This window comes from Wasmannia auropunctata, unplaced genomic scaffold (genome assembly GCF_000956235.1).
Source record: "Wasmannia auropunctata unplaced genomic scaffold, wasmannia.A_1.0 LD334172.1, whole genome shotgun sequence".
In the NCBI taxonomy this organism is placed as follows: Eukaryota; Metazoa; Arthropoda; class Insecta; order Hymenoptera; family Formicidae; genus Wasmannia; species Wasmannia auropunctata.
This window is the reverse complement of record NW_012028718.1, coordinates 192,144-213,385: the sequence shown is the minus strand read 5'-3', so window position 1 is coordinate 213,385 and position 21,242 is coordinate 192,144. Positions and strand designations below refer to the sequence as shown.

At 40.5% G+C, this 21,242-nt stretch overlaps 2 protein-coding genes across 4 annotated transcripts in view; one reads left to right on the top strand and one right to left on the bottom strand.

The window, feature by feature from the left end:
- Positions 1 to 90: 90 nt before the first annotated feature.
- On the top strand, positions 91 to 3,652 carry LOC105459647 (protein FAM76A). The gene is made up of 7 exons (XM_011705842.1): positions 91 to 499; positions 1,059 to 1,123; positions 1,211 to 1,424; positions 2,077 to 2,213; positions 2,386 to 2,629; positions 2,707 to 2,944; positions 3,088 to 3,652. The coding sequence occupies exons 1-6, from the start codon at positions 404 to 406 to the stop codon at positions 2,938 to 2,940; spliced, it is 990 nt and encodes a 329-aa protein (XP_011704144.1). The 5' UTR covers positions 91 to 403; the 3' UTR covers positions 2,941 to 2,944; positions 3,088 to 3,652.
- A 4,485-nt stretch (positions 3,653 to 8,137) lies between these two features.
- The window catches only part of LOC105459645 (PR domain zinc finger protein 1), a 34,252-nt gene continuing 21,147 nt past the window's right edge, over positions 8,138 to 21,242 (bottom strand). Inside the window, exons 1-8 of one of the 3 annotated variants that reach the window (XM_011705838.1) lie at positions 17,994 to 18,413; positions 15,091 to 15,303; positions 13,702 to 13,821; positions 12,757 to 12,882; positions 12,519 to 12,645; positions 9,648 to 11,549; positions 8,809 to 9,150; positions 8,138 to 8,570 (exon numbers count right to left, since the gene is read on the bottom strand). In XM_011705838.1, coding sequence (XP_011704140.1) covers positions 8,410 to 8,570; positions 8,809 to 9,150; positions 9,648 to 11,549; positions 12,519 to 12,645; positions 12,757 to 12,882; positions 13,702 to 13,821; positions 15,091 to 15,297 — 2,985 coding nt within the window. In that variant the 5' untranslated portion in view covers positions 15,298 to 15,303; positions 17,994 to 18,413 and the 3' untranslated portion in view covers positions 8,138 to 8,409. Of the gene's footprint in view, positions 8,571 to 8,808; positions 9,151 to 9,647; positions 11,550 to 12,518; positions 12,646 to 12,756; positions 12,883 to 13,701; positions 13,822 to 15,090; positions 15,304 to 17,993; positions 18,414 to 21,242 lie in introns of those variants that run through there. The other 2 variants (XM_011705837.1, XM_011705839.1) reach the window with 2 other exon arrangements.

Genomic DNA, 21,242 nt, shown 5'->3' with positions numbered 1-21,242 from the left:
CCGCGCCGTTCACGTCTAATCGGTCTGAAGTCTGAACGTGGCCGCGGGCGGCGGTGGCGCCCTCGGACGGCCACCTCCGCCGCCACGGTCGGCCATGTTGCTCCGTCGCAGCGGTCACAGATGGCTACGTAAAAGTCAACAACCGGTTCCGGGCGGAGTTAGTATAATCGCAATCGGGATAATCGCGTTATCGCGTTGCCATCGTCGATTTTTACACCTGCTCGCGTTTCCTCGTTCCGTGGCGTGGGCGCCGTGACGTTCTCCCGCCTGCTTTTCCCCGACACATCGCGTCTCGACTCGCCGCGGCTGCCGCCTCTCTCGTCCGTTGTTCTGTTGTCCGGCTACGCTACGCCACGCATCGTCCGCGCGTCGTGACCGCCGTACGCGGGGGAGGCCGCCGACGATGAGCGCGAACAACGTGCAGGCGCTCTTCGCGTGCTCCCGGTGCTTCTCCAGGCATCCCTTCGAGGACCTCTCACCCGGGCAGCAGTTGTGCAAGGTACGCACCGCGTGCCTCGTCGGCTCGTCGCGAGCGTCACGCGGACTCCTTGTTCTCGAACTTTACGCGACGGATCCGTGGTATTCCGAGGGGATTCCGAAAGGAATCCCATGCCGATCGAAAACGCTGCAGAGCCGTATATGTATAACGATTCGTCGTGCGCTTCAAATTCTTTTCCTCGATAAAATTTTCCACGTTTGGAAAACATGAGTTTTGTGTAAATACGTTGCATACGTAACCGAGAAAATTTCAAGTGCGATTCAGTAGACTGTATTCTACTCGTTCAGATAATCTTGATTATTTGTGTTGTACTGTAAAGTGTGATTATTTCCGGGAGAATATTATTTAAATTAAAAAATTGAAGAAATTACGTGAAAATACATTCTTAGTATGTTTTTATGAATTATCAATATTATTTTGTTATAATATTTTATTATACTGTAAATAAATGCAAATTATAAAAGCTAGAAAAAAGTATATGGTTAGAAGAATATGGAAAATTGAAGTAAAAATATTTAATAAATTAGTTAAATTAAGAAAACTTGTTGTTCACATGCAGGAATGCAGAGGAGCCTTTCCCGTAGTAAAATGTACATACTGCAGATCGGAATTTCAGCAAACAATGTAAGTGAGAAAGCAAACTACCTCTGTTCACATAAAAATTGTGAATAAAATAGAAATAAAATTGTATTGCTTCGATTGTTTTCACAGAAAGGGTAACACAAGCACCATATGTAAAAAGTGTGAGCAAAACGTGAAATCCTATGGAAAGCCGTCGGCTTGCGAATATTGCAATACCATTGCTGCGTTTATCGGTAGCAAATGCCAACGGTGTACAAATTCGGAAAAACGCTATGGACCACCGGTCACATGCGAGCAATGCAAGCAGAAGTGTGCCTTTGATAGACAGGACGAGGATAAGAAGGTAACACAGTGAATGCTTGTAACTCTCAATTTTTGAAGGAGACGATCTCTAGCTGTGCAATATATATGTAAATTTCAGATTTTTTATTGAAATCCATTAATTTTTCTCCTGTTTTTTTTTTTTTAGTTTGTGTATATTGACACAACTCACTCTCGTTTCTCTGAAAAATAATCATGAAATATACTTGACTTACGTTTCCTAAATTCGCAATCTAACATACTATGAATTATGTGATTACAATTTTCTATATTAAATTTTAAAGAGATTACGTCTCTTTAAAATTTGATGCTTGAAGTATTACTTAAATGATAATAAATATGTTCCATGAAAAATTTATGTATAGAATAAATTAATTTTTAGTGAGATTTATACACAAATACACATGTTTCTTGTTAGAAAATTATAAATACACTTTTATAGTCATTTTTACTATTCTGAATAGAGAGTAGCTATATATGCTATTTTGCTACAATATTTTCCGAGTCCATGTATTTGACTTCCTGTCACGACTTCTTTTCTTTTTTTAGAGAGCGAATAAGCATCAAGTATAATTTCTACAGCTAAGACCTTGCTCTCTCTTGTTGGTACATGGTAATGAATTTACTCTATCCCAATGTTACTTAATCGGTTACGGTGATGTTTTGGTTTTTAGGTAGACGGCAAGTTATTATGTTGGCTGTGTACACTGTCGTATAAACGAGCGTTGGCGAGGACAAAGCAATCGAATGCGGAGAGAAGAGCGCATATGAAATTGGCGCAACAGCGGGCTGCGAAGCACAGAGAACAAAAGTAATTATCCAAATACGTAATATCACAAGGTAACTCGGTGTTTAGTGGTTATTGTACATCACAATTTTTCGAAACGTGTTCCATGCGAGATATGTGTATTTCAATAAACACGCGTTTTCACAAACTGTAGTGAAAAATCTCAGTTATATATGTCTCACACTCTCCGTTGCAGACTGAAGGGCCACAATAAAAGACCGCACCGAGTCGATGTGACGAAGCTGCCGCCGCAATCCGAAGGCGGAGACACGAATGGTCCCATTCCTGTGAAAGCGGCGCGGATGGCCGGCGTGCACGATCCTCACGATCCGAACAGCTCGGATCACGTGGTAGCGGTTACGCAGCTCAAAGAGAAGATAGCGCATCTTCAAAAGCAAATCAGCATAAAAGAGAGCCAATTATTAGCAAAAGATAGACAAGTGAGTGGAGGATTTTCCGGGAAGTTTTCTGGAAACGATAAAATGGACGATACGTATAATCGACATTACGATTGCAGATTACTGAGCTCAAAGCGAAGAACTTCACATCCGAGACGGAACTTCGCAATAAGATGAAAGCGTCGGAGAAAGAGTATGAGGCAAAAATCTCCAACATGCAGCACAAGATATCTAGTTTGTTGAAGGAAGTAGCGTCGTTATCGAAAACGTCCAAGCGGGGTGATAGGGTGGCCGCTACCAAGACGGAAGCTGGGACCAACAGTGGGAGTGGAACGGACAGTCCCGTACCTTGATAAGGTAGGTATACCTGCTTTTTCATCATCGTCTTCAGGATGTTCGGCATCTTGGAACGATGTGTTGAACGAAGTCGCGACATGAAATCGCATCACCCCACAATGTTTCTTGCAAATGAAAAGTCCCATTTTTCGTATTGTTTCCAGAGAATTGGTTAGCTGTGACAACATACTCAAATGATCCCATATAAATCATGTGATTATATATTATGCATATAGTTAATTGTTTCCATTAACAAGGCAAAATTGTATTATTTTTCTAATTACTATAGGAATATATATATTATTCTCAATACGCACCGGAGGAAGGTCGTACTTGCAGCTCCGTTTAGGGGAGGTCGATTAAGCAAGTGCATGAATTTATACATAATTTAAGAAAATAGCTTTCTTCTTCCCTTTTACTTTTCGGCGATTGCCAGTTTTGTGCGACTCGTTCGCCGAAGGTATCAATTTTTATGACGAAAGACTAGCGAAATTCAATTAACGCCAATTAAATTCCGCTTTTTGCCGCGAAGTTATTGGCCATGAAGCAAGAATCGCATTGTGGAGACTTCGAGGCAAAACACGGATTGATTGTACATGTATGTGGAAACAATAAGTGGCAGCGTAGCTGTGGCATTTTAATTATTTATAATATGATGATGATGTAAACAGTGATGAATCAGGATATGATGACTTGTAGATCAATTTACAATAAAAGCTGGAAAACTTATTGTCCCATGGTTCCACATATCCAGTTCATGTCCACGTCCAACGTCATTCGTTATTCTTTTCCCCTCGTGATCGTTATCGAACGTGACTTCTGTGTCAGGCATTTGTAAGCAATATCAGATTATAATAGTACAAATGGTATGTAGGTATGGTAGTGATATGTGCATATAAATATCCAACAGCCATATATTTATTCTTTATTTTAAGAAACAAATGCTAATTGAGCATTACCTATTCAATAATTATAATGATAATAAATGCGTAACAATTTTCACTATGTATATATATATATGTATATATGTATACGAAGTGTAAGGATAATTAACATTTAATTTATAGTCGTTTAAATACGTACGAGCGCGTGCACGCGTGCGCGCGCGTGTGCGTACACGGTACAGTTGGATCGTTATCGTTTAATTATTACGAGATGATAAGAACTAAATATTGCTTGTTTGTTCTCGAGGCGATTAGTCGCGCTCGCTTGTCGCTTCCTCACGATATTTCACTACTTTCAGCGTATATATTTACATGGTCTTCACCGTTTTGCCTCTTTACGCGCTGCGCCGTGTGTGTATGTGTGTGCTGCCTCCCATCTCCCGTTCTCAACGTCTCGTTATTAGCGTTTCAAAGTTCCTAAGCGCCTAGGTTTCTCCTCTAGCTCCGTTTTAACTTCGTTATTCGTAATAGTGCTCTCAAAATACAGGCAAGGTGGAGAATCGAAGGCAATGTACGGAACACGACACTCGGTCGTGAGGAACGTCATCAGGAACCGCGGCCGGTTTCTTTCACCAAAGGAAATTTCATTATTGCTTGTGATGCGATATTATTGTGTAACGAGCCTTGAATAAAAATCCTTCCCTAGGTCGCTTCTACGCTTCGTCTCGCATCTCACGGTGCTTCACAGTGTCCTTCCGTAAGGTAAAACGCCGTACAGAATGACACTGAGAACACGCGCGCAGATCTCTAAATACAACATTCTAAGAGGAGTTCCTGGGACGTGACCACGGCACTAGTGTACTATTGCCAGTGTAACGCACGTTACGTTGTGCAGAAACTTTTTTCATCACTCGGTATCCCGTAGAATTCCCCCCGCGAGTCGTCCACGTTGCCTGGTTATTAAAGGGTATATCAGCAAATCAGTGTAAAGGCCTTGTGAATCTACGAATACATAGTCCCGCGTTCATCGAATGTTCGCGAGTCCCAGTTTCCAGAACGCTCGTTAAACTTATTACGGTAAAACATTGCCGGGACAGTCGAGGAGGAACTCTTCGAGTGCGTTCGACGGTGTCCGGCGGGCAGATGGTGAATAAGTACGAGGGGGTAAATGGGTAATTCGGAGGTAACGAGGTTCGTCGGTTTCGTAAAGATCTCGCACACGAGCACCGCCGGGTTTCGGCACAGGGAAGAGAGTGGTGGTCGCGTATCCTCGCTGTGTGCGTCCCGAGGGATTCTTTGGATTTGAATTGTGTTTGCGGCGCGTTGCGTCGCAACGTCGGACGCGAAAGGGAGATCTTTGCGAAACCGAAGGCCTCCTGGAGGAATCTTGCGAAGGAAGCCGAAATTTAGAACGATAATGTAATACACTCCTGCACTCTTGAAAATCGCACTCTCTCTCACTCTCTCGCGCTCTCTTTCTCCCTTTCTCTCTCGCTTCGCACGGAATCGTATCGCGATGCACGTTACTCTTTAAAATCTCACAAACACTCGATAGCCGTGTGTATATCAGTCTGCGATACGTCCTTTAGATTAATATCTTTACGGAACGACGACTCGGGGATCTCGGTCTTGTGTTTAAAAATTCTTGTTCGTTTTAAAAATTCGTATCGTTTGTTAAAAAATCCTCTTCGTTCCCGTCCCTCGCGAAGGCGCGAAATCCCCGGAGTCGTCTCTCAGCAAGAATGAGTTGCTTCGCACCACGTACGGTAAGCTGCGCTCAGAATTAACTCGATCTAGCTTAGCATTAATGGAAGTATGAATTCGTCGAATTTGCGATAAAATCAATGGAAGCTACGGGAAAGAAAGACAGCATTTTCGACGATTCGTTAATTGCTTTTACTACTAGCTTTTACTTTCTGTGCTATGTACAGGAAGCACGACGTGAACGAGGAATCGATTCGCGTACGCGATATTTGATAAGTCATTTCCGCGGAGATTTTATTCGACTTCGAAATACGTATATTTTTCTTAAGAAACGTCGTAATTGCACTACATTTTTTTTCAGGACATTTTGACTAGATTTCCTATCATAATTTCCGATTTTATAGACGATTGTCCTCTCCACCTTTGAATTTTGATCATTTAAAGCTACAAATCTTCATCGAAACGTACGATGGTAAGGAGATATATTAATTTTTGCGAGCAAAAACTTAATTTATATAAAATACATTCTTCTTTAAGTTAATGAAAGAAAAATTCAGCATAGCTGAAATAAATAGAAACACGCTCAAGCATGGAAGTTAATAAGCAATTATTATAAATACGTTATATGTAATTATCGAGGATCGAAAAAAATGCGCAAATAATAAGCGCGATTAAAAATTTCGGTGCACAATATCACATACGATTACTTTTACCGTTTTATTCCGCGATTAAGACCCGAGAACAGCAAAATCTCGTTATCGTAATGCTATGCATCATTATACCGGCGAGATACTCGATGTAAAATTTTGATAAATATTAACGCGATCTCGTAAATCTAAAATCTCTTGCTTAGGGAATGCTAAAAAAAAGCACTTTCAAAGTGCTAACAAAGTTATATGTGTCGATCGTGTTCAAAGCACGAGTACAATAGAAGCACACGTCGACTGTTTCAACGTCTTTCCTTTTTACACACGCGTCAATAAATTAATATATCATTAACGAAATCTTTAATAAAATTTACTTCGCGGAAGTTAACGTAAAGCGCAGTCTACCGTCCGCCAACCTACGACGACGGTGTGCACGCATGTATGTGCGTATACACGCAAGTACACATACGCACATACATGTGTACACACACGAATGTATATATACATATATAGGTATATATATATTTATATGTATATATGTATAAAGGTATTCATAAATTAGAGCTCCTTATATTACTTCTTTTTAAATTATTGAATAATTAATAGTAATATTAATATATATACAGGTACAGGTCTCGTATAGTTGCAGTCGTGTCGTCACTGGTTGTTCGAGCCTTTTTTTGCTGTTGATCGTTCACGTGTTACGCGAACACTATATGACGGGTGCCGACAAAATCCGCCATTTTACACACCGACCTAAAAATCTTAGCACGTCGAAGACTGCGCGAAATTTCGTTTTAAAAATTATGCCTGTAATTACATTTAAAATTAGTGTTGTAGCAATGTACTTAACACCATCATAATAATATTAATCATTAGTTGCGATTTCCTGATAATATATATAAATATAACAAAATCTTGCTAATTCTTTGAAATTAATCCTTGACTCTTATAAAATTAAAATCAATTTTTTTCATAGCTTGAATTTTTTATTAAATTTTTGAACAATTGAAATTGATTTTTTAATAACTCAACATTAAATTTTTGCAATGTAAATACATTGAATAATTAAGAGACAGTAATATGTCTTTTCGCACACAGATATTTTTTTGCAAAAATATAAAATCGTAATGTAAAAATGTAAAAATTCTTGATATGAAAAAAATTAATTTATACGATTATTTAACTGGAGGCATTTTGTATATAGATTAATTCAAGTCGTTCATTGCGTCATCATAATGCGTCTTCGACGTGCAATTCTAAAATGCATCGTGAAAGAGTAATTGAGAAACCCGAGTGATTTTAGTACTGTTGCTTATGCGAGCCAGTGTCTCCTGAAATGGCAGCATTGCGATCTTGTCAAGTGATTAAACCTAATTATTTCGAACACCATTCTCCCTTTCATTGATAACGCTACGATAGAAAAAATATAGAAACGAGTATTTACAAGGATAATTTAAGGAAGGAACTTTATGCGTGCGTTTCTACACAGAACTTTGTCGGCTTTTCTAGAAAAAAATCCATCTTCCTTTTTTTCATTGCCTTCAGTATTAAAACAACAAAGTTCAAAGTGTCCGCTAAAAAATTAGGCGGTTGCTGATCAATTATCGATCTTTCTACGGAAACTACGGATTTATTGCGATCCTTTCCCGTGTTTTCTCACTATTTTGAAAAATTATTCACAAATCGTCTCAAATTTTGATGAAATATGGTCAGCCTAAGAAAAATAGATTACATGAGATAATTAAAGTCTGGAATCTCTTTTCGTTATTTAAACTATAATAACATTAACGTTTAGCTTTCGAAATTATTCTAATGCATTTTAATAATGAAATTATAAAATTTAAAAATAATAAGAATAATGAAAAACGAATAAAAAGCTTTTTATATTATTTTACTATAGTATTATGTAATTATTTTTCATCTTTAGGATATAAAAAATATATAATCAAATTTTAATTCTCAAATTAGAATATTAATAGAAATCAAAATTATTTTTATTGTTTTGAATATTTACCATAATTTCATCGAAATTAGGAAGGAGAGCTTGCGAAAATTTCTCGTGCGACACTATATGCAAAAGCTTTGTTCTTTACTGCCATTCCAGAGAGGGAAAGCTCTTATCTCCGTACTTTTTTCTGGTTAGCCGCGAGCAATTCTCTTACATTTCCACGATTGCATTTTGCGCCCGAACGGAAAGGGGCTCATACCCCATCATGCGACTTTAATGTGCTTATATAACATTATGTACTTATGTACACTCGATAATGTGTGGCTGGGATGTTTCTATGACGCTCGGCCGGCTCACGGAATTTTCCAGGTTGTGGAGGGACGTGGAGTGCGGGCCGTGCGTCGATCCATGCCTGTCGTAATTATCGATGTGCTCTAACTCGCATTCCTTGGGCATATTTCCTACAAGAATAATGTGCCCGTCCAGCGTTATTCTCATCCCCTTATAATGTCTAGTGTATTTATTCCGCTTTTAAGTAATTTTTCCCGAAATTCTAAACGTGTCGAAAAACTTGCCGATTAACATTTTAATTGATAAATTTTTCTTGTGATTATCTTGTGATTATTAGCGACAACAACGAAAGACAAGATATTTCTTCATTTTATCTTGATCGTAGACCTATCAAGAGTTTATACTCACCAACATTCATATCAGGACCGTACTCGTAATACGTCGGCGAACCCACGGCCGCGGCGAGTGCGAGCTCGTCCTCGATGTTGTTTGGTCTGCAGCTCGTTGTCTTCCAGTGAGTCCTGAGGCCGCTCGCGCTAATGTACTTCTTGTCACAACCCTGGCAGGTGTAGGGTCGTTCGTTTGTGTGCAACCTCTTGTGCAGTTTCAAATGAACGAATTGGGTGAACTTGGCGGGACAAAGGTCGCAGGCGTACGGCTTTTGGCCGGAGTGCAGTCTAAGATGAGTCTTCAGATTCGAAGTCGAACTGAATCTTTTTTTACATATCTCGCATTGGTGTGGCTTTTCACCTGAGGACAGTCGTATAGAAAAATGTGTTATTATTTGAAATATTTGATTATAGATCGAACAATAATGTTTTGTATCTTGATCGAATTCTTGATAAGCAAGTTTATTTGTCGCGATAATTGACTGTTATCTTCTTTATCTTGTGTGTTTAGAAAAATGTAAAAACAAAAATAGAAAATCTTTATTATATATATATATATATATATATATATATATATAAAAATTAGGACCTAATAATGGTATTATATATCTAATATTATGATTTATAATATGTCTTCATTAGATTTTTGTATATTCGAGATATACTGTAAACAATGAAAAATACTTGTCAGATAACAAAAAATTTTTAAGAGCAGTATAAATTTTAAAAATAAATCTTAAATAAATTAAAAAAGCGAAAATCTTATAAAATATATAATAATGTATTGAACAGATGGAGGTACTATGATTGTTATTCTGACAATTGTGTCAAAATTAATATTCGCATTAGTAAGCTTACCAGTATGCACGAGATGATGCTTTTGAAGATGCGCGAGTTGTGTAAAGCTTTTGGTGCAAACGTTGCACTTGAAGGGCCTCTCGCCGGAATGCGTCCTCAGGTGTACCTTGAGATTCGATAGCTGACCGAAGGTTTTACAACAGACGTTGCACTCGTAGTGCATCTTGCCATCCTTCTTTTTGAGCGGATAAGGCAGCGACCTGTAGCCCCTTGAGCCCTGGGAGTTGGGGCTGAGGGAGCCGCTCTGGGAACAACCGTGATCGTCTGGCGACAAGGAGCTCGGTGAGTATCTGTTGAGGGACGACGAGGAGTTTGGATGGATGGTGAGACCCGGGTGGTGGCCGAGGTGGAGATTGTGCGTGCCGGTGATCAACGCTTGGTTACCGTCGATCTGCATCGTCGACGAGGTGGGTAACTGATGACCGCCACTGCTGGTAGCCTCCAGTCGTCTGCCGTCCGTGGTTCTCTCGTAGACGACGTTGCCGCTAGGCGTGGGCGAATAGGCGGTGCAGTTGATAGACAATGACGCGCCCATGTTGTGATGTAGCGAGCCATTCTGGTGACCGTACAGACTACCGTACGGACTGTAGGACGAGGGCGATTGAATCGGCGAAATCGGCGAGACGCTCTGATTGCTGCTGCCGCTACTGCTACTACCGGCGGAGTTCGGGTAAACCGGACTGGCGGACTCGATCTGACATCCGGCGGCTCCTGAGCTGCCGGAGTAAAGGATCGTCGTCGGGGTGGGTACGCCGTTCTGACTCGACGACGGCGACGGCGATTTGGTCTTCCGCTTAGGCGGGCAACCGTTCGTCGTCGTGGACGCTGAATGCGGACTGCTGGTGGACGTTAGCATCGCGCTGGACGAGAGCACGCTCGTGCTGGAATGTATGCCGCCGCCGGCGTTGCTAGACGAGTGCAAACTTCCGGGGTGCGGTGGCAGACTGCCGTTGCTTCCACCTGTGCTCGAATGCAATCCTCCTCCCGTGCTGGAGTGCAGATTGCCGTTGGGGCTCTGCATGCTGGGTAGCGCACTACCGTTGCCGCTGGTCGAGTTTACGCACGAGTCCGTTTGTAGGGGCAGATTCGAACTAGAGTCCGGGCTGCAGGGCAGAATGTTTCCGTAACGATGGGACTTCTTATAAGAATATGCCATCTCGGTGGGACTGGAGGGCGGTGGCGTCACCGAGTCTACATGAGTCTGATGGTGCAGTTGATGGTGCTGATGGTGTTGCTGCGAGCCGCCATTGTGATGATGGTGGCTATTGTTGTTGTTATCGGTGCTGTTACGCAGCAGAATGTTCTCCAGGATGGAACTGCTGGGGTTAGCTAGATAGGCGGGTCTGCCGGACATCGGCAGATTACCACTCTTGACTTCCGGCTCGTAGAAGGGTTTTATGTTCTCGGACACCTCATCCTCGTTCACGGTCGACAACACTGTGCTCTTCTGTAGGATGATAGGTGATACCGGCTTCTGGAGTTCCGGGGTGACCGCTCGGCTGGACAACTCCTGGTCCTTATCCTTCGTCGAGCCGTCAGCTATGACCTTTGTCGCCTGGAAGTTACCGTAGGTCTTGGAAATCTTTATCTTAACTTTCCTGTATTCATTCTTAGCTGCGGTATTGTCCTGCTTCAGAATCTCGTTGTTGCACACTGACGATTTGGCGTTCTTACTGAAATCCAACACGTAGTTGTTCTCACTATCGGATTCACTGCTTTCCTCAGGTGGTGTTAGGATCTCGTCGTGATAGCCGTTTGAATGATAACCCTCGTCTGACCTCACAGAACCATCCGTCGGCGTCATCTGACGCCTCTCGTAGATCGACGAATCTTTCAGAGGCGTTATCACGTCGACGGGGGGCGAAATTTCCGTTGGTAGTGTCGATTGTTGTACTTGTTGTCCTGAAAATAATTGATAAAAAATATCTTTTTAATAATAAAAATGCCGTTATAAATATATATTGAAATAAATTTAATCCATATAGCATAAAGAAATTACAACTCAGGTGTATAAACGAAAAAAATATCGCCTCTGTTGGCGACACATCTATATATTCTTATTTAAATAAATTTTATTATATTCTATGGTCGCACACTCGTATTGTAAAACCAAACAATATCTTTATTATGAATTTTCCCCTCAATTCTTATTCTGATGGCATATGCGCAAAATAAATTTGAATATGACTAGTAACAAAATAATGAGTGAAAGAGCAGCGAAGAAATTCTTCACTTTATCCGAGCAGTTCACAATACAAACAAGTTCATAAAACGGGATTTCATTATACGGACATTCGATTGCACTATATGGATTTTGGAACAGTTCTCGTATCTTTTACTTACCTGCTTGTACCATGCTACTGTTTATACGAATTATTATATACACGTAGGATCTTATGTATACGATCTATTGGAAATACATAGTGAAATGCATATAGTTTTTTAATTTATCGTAATTTTGCTGTAACTTTTCTGTAATACCGCACTGTAACTTGAAAAATCGCTTCATAGTTGAAAGATTCTCTACTGTATGCAGATGATGGCACATCATTTAGTAGCTTCTCTTAACTCGAATTAAACCGTATCACGCGACACCAGTTTAACTCGTTTAAGTAATCATAATGCTATTTTATAGAAAACATTACTTATACACAGACAAAAAAATGTCATGAAATACACTGATAGAAATACATGAATAATCAAGTGAAATTTAATACAAGCTATAAATGAGAGCTCTCCTCATAACACTAATCGTTTTAATTTATTACAAATGTTAGCGGTATATTGAGATTTCGATTTGCGCATTAAATTTTCATGTTATGATTTCATTTCCACGTTATATTAGCTTAAAGGGAATATATATCTACTTACGTATTCTCTGAAGCATCAGCTCACCGGTGAGCGGATAATTGAGCCTTTCCGCGAATTCCCTGCAGTACCAAACCAGCAACTCTTGATGCGGTAATATCGGCTTGATCGTGTAAAAATAAATGTTCATCTGAAACACGGGCGCGGCAACAATTGTGAGTTTTTTTTCCCTTGCGCATAATCCAGACGCGATTTAAAATATATGCTGCTTCGCGGTATGCGATCCGCAAAATTGCTTTACCTTATACTGGCATGCTATTAGGTTTTGCGATTCGGACGAGTAGGCGGGATTCACGTAACGCATCCAATTCGATTTCTGGACGTCATAACCGTCGATGTAATAGAACAGCTCGTTGTTCTTATATACCTGGGCAATGCGAAAATCAATCTTTATATTCGTGACGATTGAATCAGTTTTATGAGAATACCATGACTAACGGATTTTTAATCATTATGGAAATATATCGTTGTTTATAGATATGTCCCAATTTATCCCAAAAAATAAAAATGTCAAAGAAATAATGTAAAATTCTAAAAATCCTTTAAATTTCTTATATGTTCTTAAAGTTTCATGCTGGTAGCATTTTTAGCTGACGCTGTAAATATCGATCGTCTATTGTTACATCGTTAATAATGCAAGATGTCGTCAATAACTATTAACGTATTTTCTTGACGATCATGATTATCAAGAGTATTTAAAGTTATTTTTCCCAATTAAAATTACAATTCAAATTTTTTAAACATTCTGTATTTTTTTAAAATCACAAATACGCAACAATTTTCTTCTATATAATTAGGAAACACTGAATTATTGGAAGAAATTACTGAAAAGGCACTAATTAACGTTCGCGTTCGTTAGCTCTCATCTCGATGTATGTATCATGTGTTTCATGAGAAGATCGTGAAGGAACTAAGTAATCGTCGTAACGAATTGATGAGTTACGAGGCATCAACGGCTTCTCGCGGGTTTCGCTCTAAGGCTCACTAGATCGGTTGAAACCAGTTTCAGGTCTTTGCTGGCTTCTCTCCTTCTATCTTTAACCTTTTTTTCTGCGTCTTCTCTTTTTTAAATTTTCGTTTGCATTGTATCGAATTTATTTGCATTAACCATTGCCTCGGCAAAGAGTTATTTGCCGCGTAATCCGAATATCTTGGTTGAATATAAGAAATGTAAAATTGACCTTACCCGCCAGAAGTACTTCCGGTTCGCGTCTGCCGGTACCGAATCCTTCGTATACACCTGGCCGACCAGAGGGCCAAAACGTGTCCCTTTGGGGATGTAACTGGTGCTCCACACACCCAACACCTGCCACATATGTAATTTCCGATTAATCGAGTCGACTGGAGTTGAGAAATGATGCATATTTGAAGCTTAAATATCAATTTAGTCTCTTAGTTCTCATTCTCTCTCTCTCTCTCTCTCTCTCTCTCTCTGTCTCTCTTTTATCTCGTAATTTATACATCCATCAAATTTTACAATAGAAAATCCAATAAATTTCGTAATATTTTATAATTTGATATAAATTTTTTTATTTTTTGATAAAAGGTATCGCAAATATGCAAAAAGTAAATAAAGTAAAAAAGAATTAATAAGTTAGAAAGAATTAATTATTTGCTTTTAATTCGGAAATAAATTTATAAATCAATTCTGCAATTCTGTAATGGATTCGCAGTTCGAAATCCGGCTGAGAAATTGCGCTGCCGACAAATTTTTCTCTGCAAGTATTTAAGCTTCGTTTGGTAAATCGCAGAGCCTACCAAAATATATAAATGACTGGTGATTGGTAAAAGCGCATTGTTTGCTTTCTCCGATATTCTCATCACCCGTTCTCATCTATTCCGGCGTTGTGTTAAAATACGCGGCAGAAGATAGAACCTATTTTCATTCCGGCTCACGTTAGAATAGAATCCCGCCCTATTGCATAGAAACGTCCATTCGGCAAAACTAATTTAACTCTTCGGTGCTTTCAGTCCAGCGCGCGCTTCCGATGCTTTTGTTTCTCTTTTGACAAACGGAAGCCCGACCAACGGACGTCGATTAGCCCATCGCACGCTTCTCGTTCTCAATATATTACATCGTTACGATCCGCGAACATTTCGGCTTCCACGCCGGACTCGAAATTTCGTAACCGGCATGGAAAGAAGCTTCGTGCAAAAGTTTCGCGCCGATTGCGCTCGACGCGTCTCGATTCTTGCCGCGCTGAGGAAAGTGTAACGATTCGACTTCGCCTCTAGGTCATGCCTCGTAAGTTAATTAGTCTCGTCTGTCGGTCAAGTTTGATTTCATGACGTCGTTCGGCCAACGCCTTCTCGCGCCTCAACTAAACTCTCATCTGGAGATTATTACTAAATTTCTACCAGTACTTTTCGTAGTTTACGATTAATGTTACTCGCGTGCACTAATATCTATTTCAATCCTAAAGTTTCTGCAATTTGATGGAGCGCTCAATGTTTCGCTTTCGGGATTGTGATTTTTTTTTCCGGAAATTATCAATTTTCTCGCGTGACTTTTGCGTGAGCTCAGCTGGCATCGAAGAAATTAATAACCCGATGTGACTAAACGCGCGACCCCTACCGAGGAGGTTTCGGGGTAAGTTTCTTCTGCGAAAGAACGTACATCGTTGAGGGCCTGAGAGGGTTTGAGGACCAGGTTCCGTGGCAAGGACGCCTCCGCACGATTGGTATCGCCCGGCGATGCCGACACATCCGGTACCAAATATACGGCATGCTGCTCGAATTCTTCCTCCCTCAAGGTCGCGTGATCCCACTCGCTGGCCTCCATCCTTCGCTGCAAATAGAACCAGAAAACTCTTGTTAATTTTATTCGATGTCGGCAAGATTTCGCAAAATTGTTTCCCATTTTTTTTCAATTTTAATAATTTTAAATGTTAATATATTTCTTACATTTGGAACATATCTATATTTACAATGCACAAGAGCATAGATTAACAAAATTATTCCACGAAATTTTTCGCGCTACACATCTTTATCATCTTTATCACAAAATGATCCTGAAATTTCATCGTTATGAATTATAGCAGACGTTTCAGCTTAGGGACTCATCCATAATCTTAGATAATATGTAGAAGCTAATCCATTCCCGTGGCAGCCACGAAAAGCTGCATACAATCGAATGACGGATTAGATGTCCCTTTAAGCGGATTATACATTAGGAAGGATTCAAATTTTTACAATATGTTTTGAAATTATTAATTTTATCGTATATATCACTGTCACATATGTGTTACCTTCCCTTCCGTTATACGATTCTACTTACTAACGATCTCTAGGAAACGAGCTCGTATGTTCCACTCTCGTCCGTTCAATAACACGGATGAATAATCGAATCTTCGCCATTGATGCCCACTATTTTTTACTCCTGTTGTTTTTTTTATAGGTTTACGTTTTTTTATTTTTATCGCCGAGCAAACACTTGATTAAGCTCAAGCGTCATCATTAAGTCTCGCAAAAGTTAAGCGGCGCGATCGTTATCGAAGGAATAATTAAAAGTCCTGGTGGTGCGCAGTTCTATTCCTTGCCTTATGTATTCGCGCAACTCCGGGAAATGATAAATTTGCAATAAACTCGCGAAACACGAACTATTTGGGACCAACCAAATCGATGCAGAAATAAGTAACAAACGAAATAAAGATGGTTAACGAATTAAATAATTTCTCGATCGTACGGCTGTTTTTTAGTGCTTCTGGTTGAGATACTTTGTTCCAGACAATGCTCAAAATAACGCATAATTAATAATTGTATAAATTCGAAATAATACCATCCTTTCACGTGCAACCAGAGAGAGATTGTTAAAATATCAAATTGACAAGAAGAATTTTCCAAGAATATCAAATAATTGCGGGCATGGAAAATGTCATTTAACGAATCGCGATCCAGTTTTCACGACAGTGCAGACTCTTCAATTTGCGGTGGTGCAACACTTTAACACCGCGAAAGTGAAACCCGTCCACGCATTGATCGACTGCAGGGGTGGGAGAGAGGGAGAAAGGAAGGAAGGAGAAGCGGGGGGTCGGTGGGGCGGACGGGGGCATAAACTCCGAAGTCCTCCCTGTCCGCTACCACCCGCTGAGGGTTTTCGCTACCCGGTGGATTTCGATTTCCATGAAAATCGCTCACCGCCGGTATCGCAAACCGCTCGCTCGCGTATGCTTTCGACGCGATTTTCCAACCAAAAGCGTTTTATCATGTTCCCGAATTCTCGGGGAAATAGATTTCTTATAAAATAGATATCGCATTTTTCGAGATTAGTTCTTTCGCTGAAACGTTATAAATTTACATCCCGGAAGCTCTTCGCGATTTTTAGGCACCGTTTAACAATTCTTCTTAAATCAATATTCTAGTTTCTCTTTCACAGATTCGTAGATGCTTGGGCTTTCTACTCTTTTTTGACGATAAACAATCAGTTATTTTCATCTTCGTGTAACAGCTTCGAAAATTGATTTTTGTATTCAAAGTCCTAAAGTTTTCTTTATTTTTTCCTGTCTCGAAAAATACTGAGAGCATGAATATTGTATAATGCGATTTTCTACTCTGGCACAGAAATATTTTTCTCGATTATTCTTCATATTCTGGGTGATATTTATTTTTCATCAACTTTCGATTATTTGCGTATCTATTTTATTCTTTTTTAAACGAAAGAATTAATTTCTTATGTCACAGCATTAACAGATCGTTTCTCGATCTAATCAACTTAGATTATTTGTCTTGATTTAATATTTCTGGATACATCGGCATTTTATTTTTACACGAATTGTAACAAAGCTCTCATTCTCCCTAGTCCTCCACCTTGCAATAAAATTCCCGAACAGAAAATCTGGAAATTGCAAAACCTGTTCAAATAACACGCAATGCATCGCATTTTACACAAAAGATCGCTGCACTCGCAACATAGCAGAAATTGCAGCCGCGACAGGATCGATCCCTAGCAGGATATATATGGTATTTCGGTCGGTCGCGTTACGCGTTGCGTTACGAATTTTTCCGATTCTTTTATATTATATATAAATGTTAGTCTTTTTTAAATGAAAATAGTATATATTATTTCAAATTTCTATCTTATCTCTTCGCGCAATACTCCATTGGATCTTTCGAATTTAAGATATCTATTGGTCTCTCTCGTGAAATATTCGTTAAAGTAATCATTCACATAAAAAGGAAATACATCAGATAATTTATTTTTTCCATTGCCAAGTTTGGAATAGCAAAAGGGTGTACACAGAGCTCCATTTTTCTCATCACCGTTAGCTTCGAGATGGCAATGTCGGCCGTGTACATCCCTATGTTTTTCACTTTAAATTCCATAGCAAAGGACCACTCGAAAAAAATTCTCGTATTTTTATTTTGGGATTTTACAGTGGTATTCTAATAAGACAAATTCCTTATATACCGTAATACCCCTTGCGATACATGTTAACCGCGCGATGTCATACAGTCGCGAGCCGGGTTTATGGTACTCACGGCTTTTGGTGCATCGGATGCCGCCAGACAAACACGACGACAGTGTGTTGTTGTTCGAGGTGAAGGCGTAGATAGGTTCACCACCCTGAATCACTCGGAGAACACCCTCTTCTGTCGCACGATCCCTTTCGTTGTTGCGCGACCGTGCGTGCGCGGTACGAAGGGCTCTAAATCGTCGCGGGCCGGCGGCCGCCCTTTATGTGATCCTGTGGTTCCTCAGGGAGACCGGCATCGCGCCGGCCCCGGTTGCACTTAGGGCCCGATCCTCCTGGCCTCGCGCTAGCGGGCGACGCAGGGCGCCGTTTACCCTCAACATTTATCTAGCCCGATCTGATCGCGCCCGAGGGGTTGCACGGAGGACGAGGGCAAGAAATTACGTCGGTAAGGCCGATCGCTGCCCCGGCTCTCTCTCTCTCTCTCTCTCTCTCTTTCTCCATCTCTCCCTCTCCCGCGCCGTCGTTCTCTTTCTCTCTTTCTGACGCACGCGGACGCGGTGGTGCGCCCGCAAAGCTGCCAGACCAGAGCAGAGGTGGTGCATTTCTCTGCGCTGCGCTTTCGATCGACCCGTTGCCAGAGGTTCCCTCTCTCTCTCTTTCTCCCTGTTTCCCATTTCTCTCTCCCGCTCCTCCCCTGCCTCGGTCCTCGCCACCCCGAATCCTCCCGTTCTTCCCTCTGTGCGTCTCGCTTCACCGTACGCCACTTTCCAACCCCGTCTACTTACCCCGATCCACTCCCCGCTCATTGCTCTTCGTTCGTCTCTACCACCATCCTCCTCCTCCTCCTCCTCCTCCTCCTCCTCCCTCCCTCCCTCCCTCTTCCTCCTCCTCTCTTTTTCTTTCGTGCATTTCCCTCTTGCGTCCTTGTCTCGTCATTTATCTGCTGCACCCTCCTCTTTCCCTGTCTCTCTCTCTTTAGTCTCCCGTTACCCCTTTCAACCCACCGCCCGCTTCGACGCGCGTGCAACCAACCCCCTTGGCGCACTACCCCTATTCCATGCGTCGCTTTCTCCCTTTCTCTCGTCGTCATCGCGGCGCTTGTTTGTTCATTCCTCGTCGTCGTTGATGACAGCAGAAGACATGTCCGATTATAAGATTCAGGAAGAAGTTTTGAGCGAGAGCTCGGTTAACAGTTGGATGAAAAGTGTCCTTGGAAATTTTTGCGACGTTCAAAAATATCGACACGTCAATATAAAATATTATCTGCTCGATATTATCTTAAATATTGTGCTAATAATTCTAATCATTTTTAAACCGGAGAAATTCAAAAGTTAAAAGGATTTGTGAACGATGTATTATTGATTTTTATTGATATTCATCTAAATATTATATTGGATGTGTTTCTGAATGTTGTACATCGCGTCTTTCCTGTCAGTTATTAATTAAATATTATCTATTAAAAATATTCAATTTTTATAACAATAACGATATTATAATCTGAACTCAAGAATGTGATCGCTTCTTAAAAAGATCTTTCTCGTCGCACCATTGTCACTTTTATTTAACCTATTTCCATCTTGCCATTTTCATGTTTTTCTTCGGTGCATCCCTCTCGCCATTTCTCCTTGTCTACCGTCCTCTCGTAACCCCTTTACGGGAACGTACGTTTAACCCCTCCGACCACTTCAGACCACCCCTCCAACCATCTATTCTCATTCACGACTTGGTGCATGAAGCGACTACGTACAATGCGTACGAATACAAATCAGTAGACAATCTATTATTATCTTCAAAATGGTTTAATAGATCTAATGATAGTGAAAATATCATTGATCCTTGAATTACGACACGATAAAATATTTTGCGAACTAAACGCACAACTCATTCAATTGATAGGGATGTAATACTCGATAGATCGATCGCAATTTTTGATTGTACAAGATCGGTCAGGTGTTTCGCGTACAAAGCGTCGCGATTTATTATCGAATTATGCGAACACAGCAACGGTACATATAATGTCCGCGCGCCACCGGCATACAAATCCTCGGTCCGTTTTTTGCGCGTTGACTTCGCGATCACCAGGTACGTGGAATCCGACTGGCCCAGACCCTGGCCCAGAGTCACGGCCATTCGAGATCGGTAACCCCGTTCACTTCGACTATGCGAGAGAGCGTACGCGACTCGAGCCTTTTCGAATTATCGCGAGATTAGTCGATGGGACACATCGCGACACGAGAAGGAAGGTCATTGAACTCTTGAAACTCTCGGACCCTAATCCGAAAGACCGGTCTCGAGCGTATCGCGCAAGGTTACGTGAACGATCACCGAGGGTCCACCCGTACTTTGACGAATTCAATCAATAAAAAAAAATACAGACAAGTTATGAAACAATCATTATGAAATTTTGAAAAATAGAAAATATCGTTTTCTAGATGTTATAAAACTCGCAAACAGTAAATCTGGTAATAGGTATAATTTTTTATATTAACATATTCTTCAGAAACTTCAATTTTTCAAGATTTAATAACACATAAATAACATAAATGACACAATAAACAAAGACATAAATTCAGTTGCAAGATCATGTGCATAATGCAATATATGTATATAATTTATTATATTATATGTATAGTATATAAATTATATACATATTATACAATACAAAAATGTACAAAGATCATTTAGCGATTATTCCATGCATCCTTTATATTTATATTTATATGGAAAAAGAATAGGGGTTTTCAACGGAGAACAGGAGCAGCAAAATACATATTTACCGCAGGACGATTTAGCACCGCTATAATTCATTGGCGCTGCACCCAATATTAATAGAATATTGGGTTACACATGATTTATTCGTAATTTTATCGAAATCGAGCGAACTGTAAAATTTCATTTGCGAGCAAGACTTTTTTCCCAGCGCTGCTCTGACCATGCATTTTATCTGAAACTATTCCCTTACAAAATTTACATTTGACCGATCGTTAAATCGTGGCGACCAATATTTTAAAAAATTTGTTTTTTCTCATGCGGAGGAAGCATCGCAAATATACGTAAATAAATAAAATAAAGTAAATATAAAGACCTACAGTTTTGCGTGCCAATAAATTGTGTCGTTCACACATGCACCGTAGCAAATCCGGTCTACGTGTGTGAACGATGTTCTCGTATTACGCTACGATTATATGGCTGGCGAAGCCGTTGACCTCCTCCTCCTCCTCCTCCTCCTCTACCGCCAGTGTGACGAAATTTCGGCGTGGGCATACGCGATACCGCTCATGCCGAATTTCACTTTTCGACGGAAGAACACGTG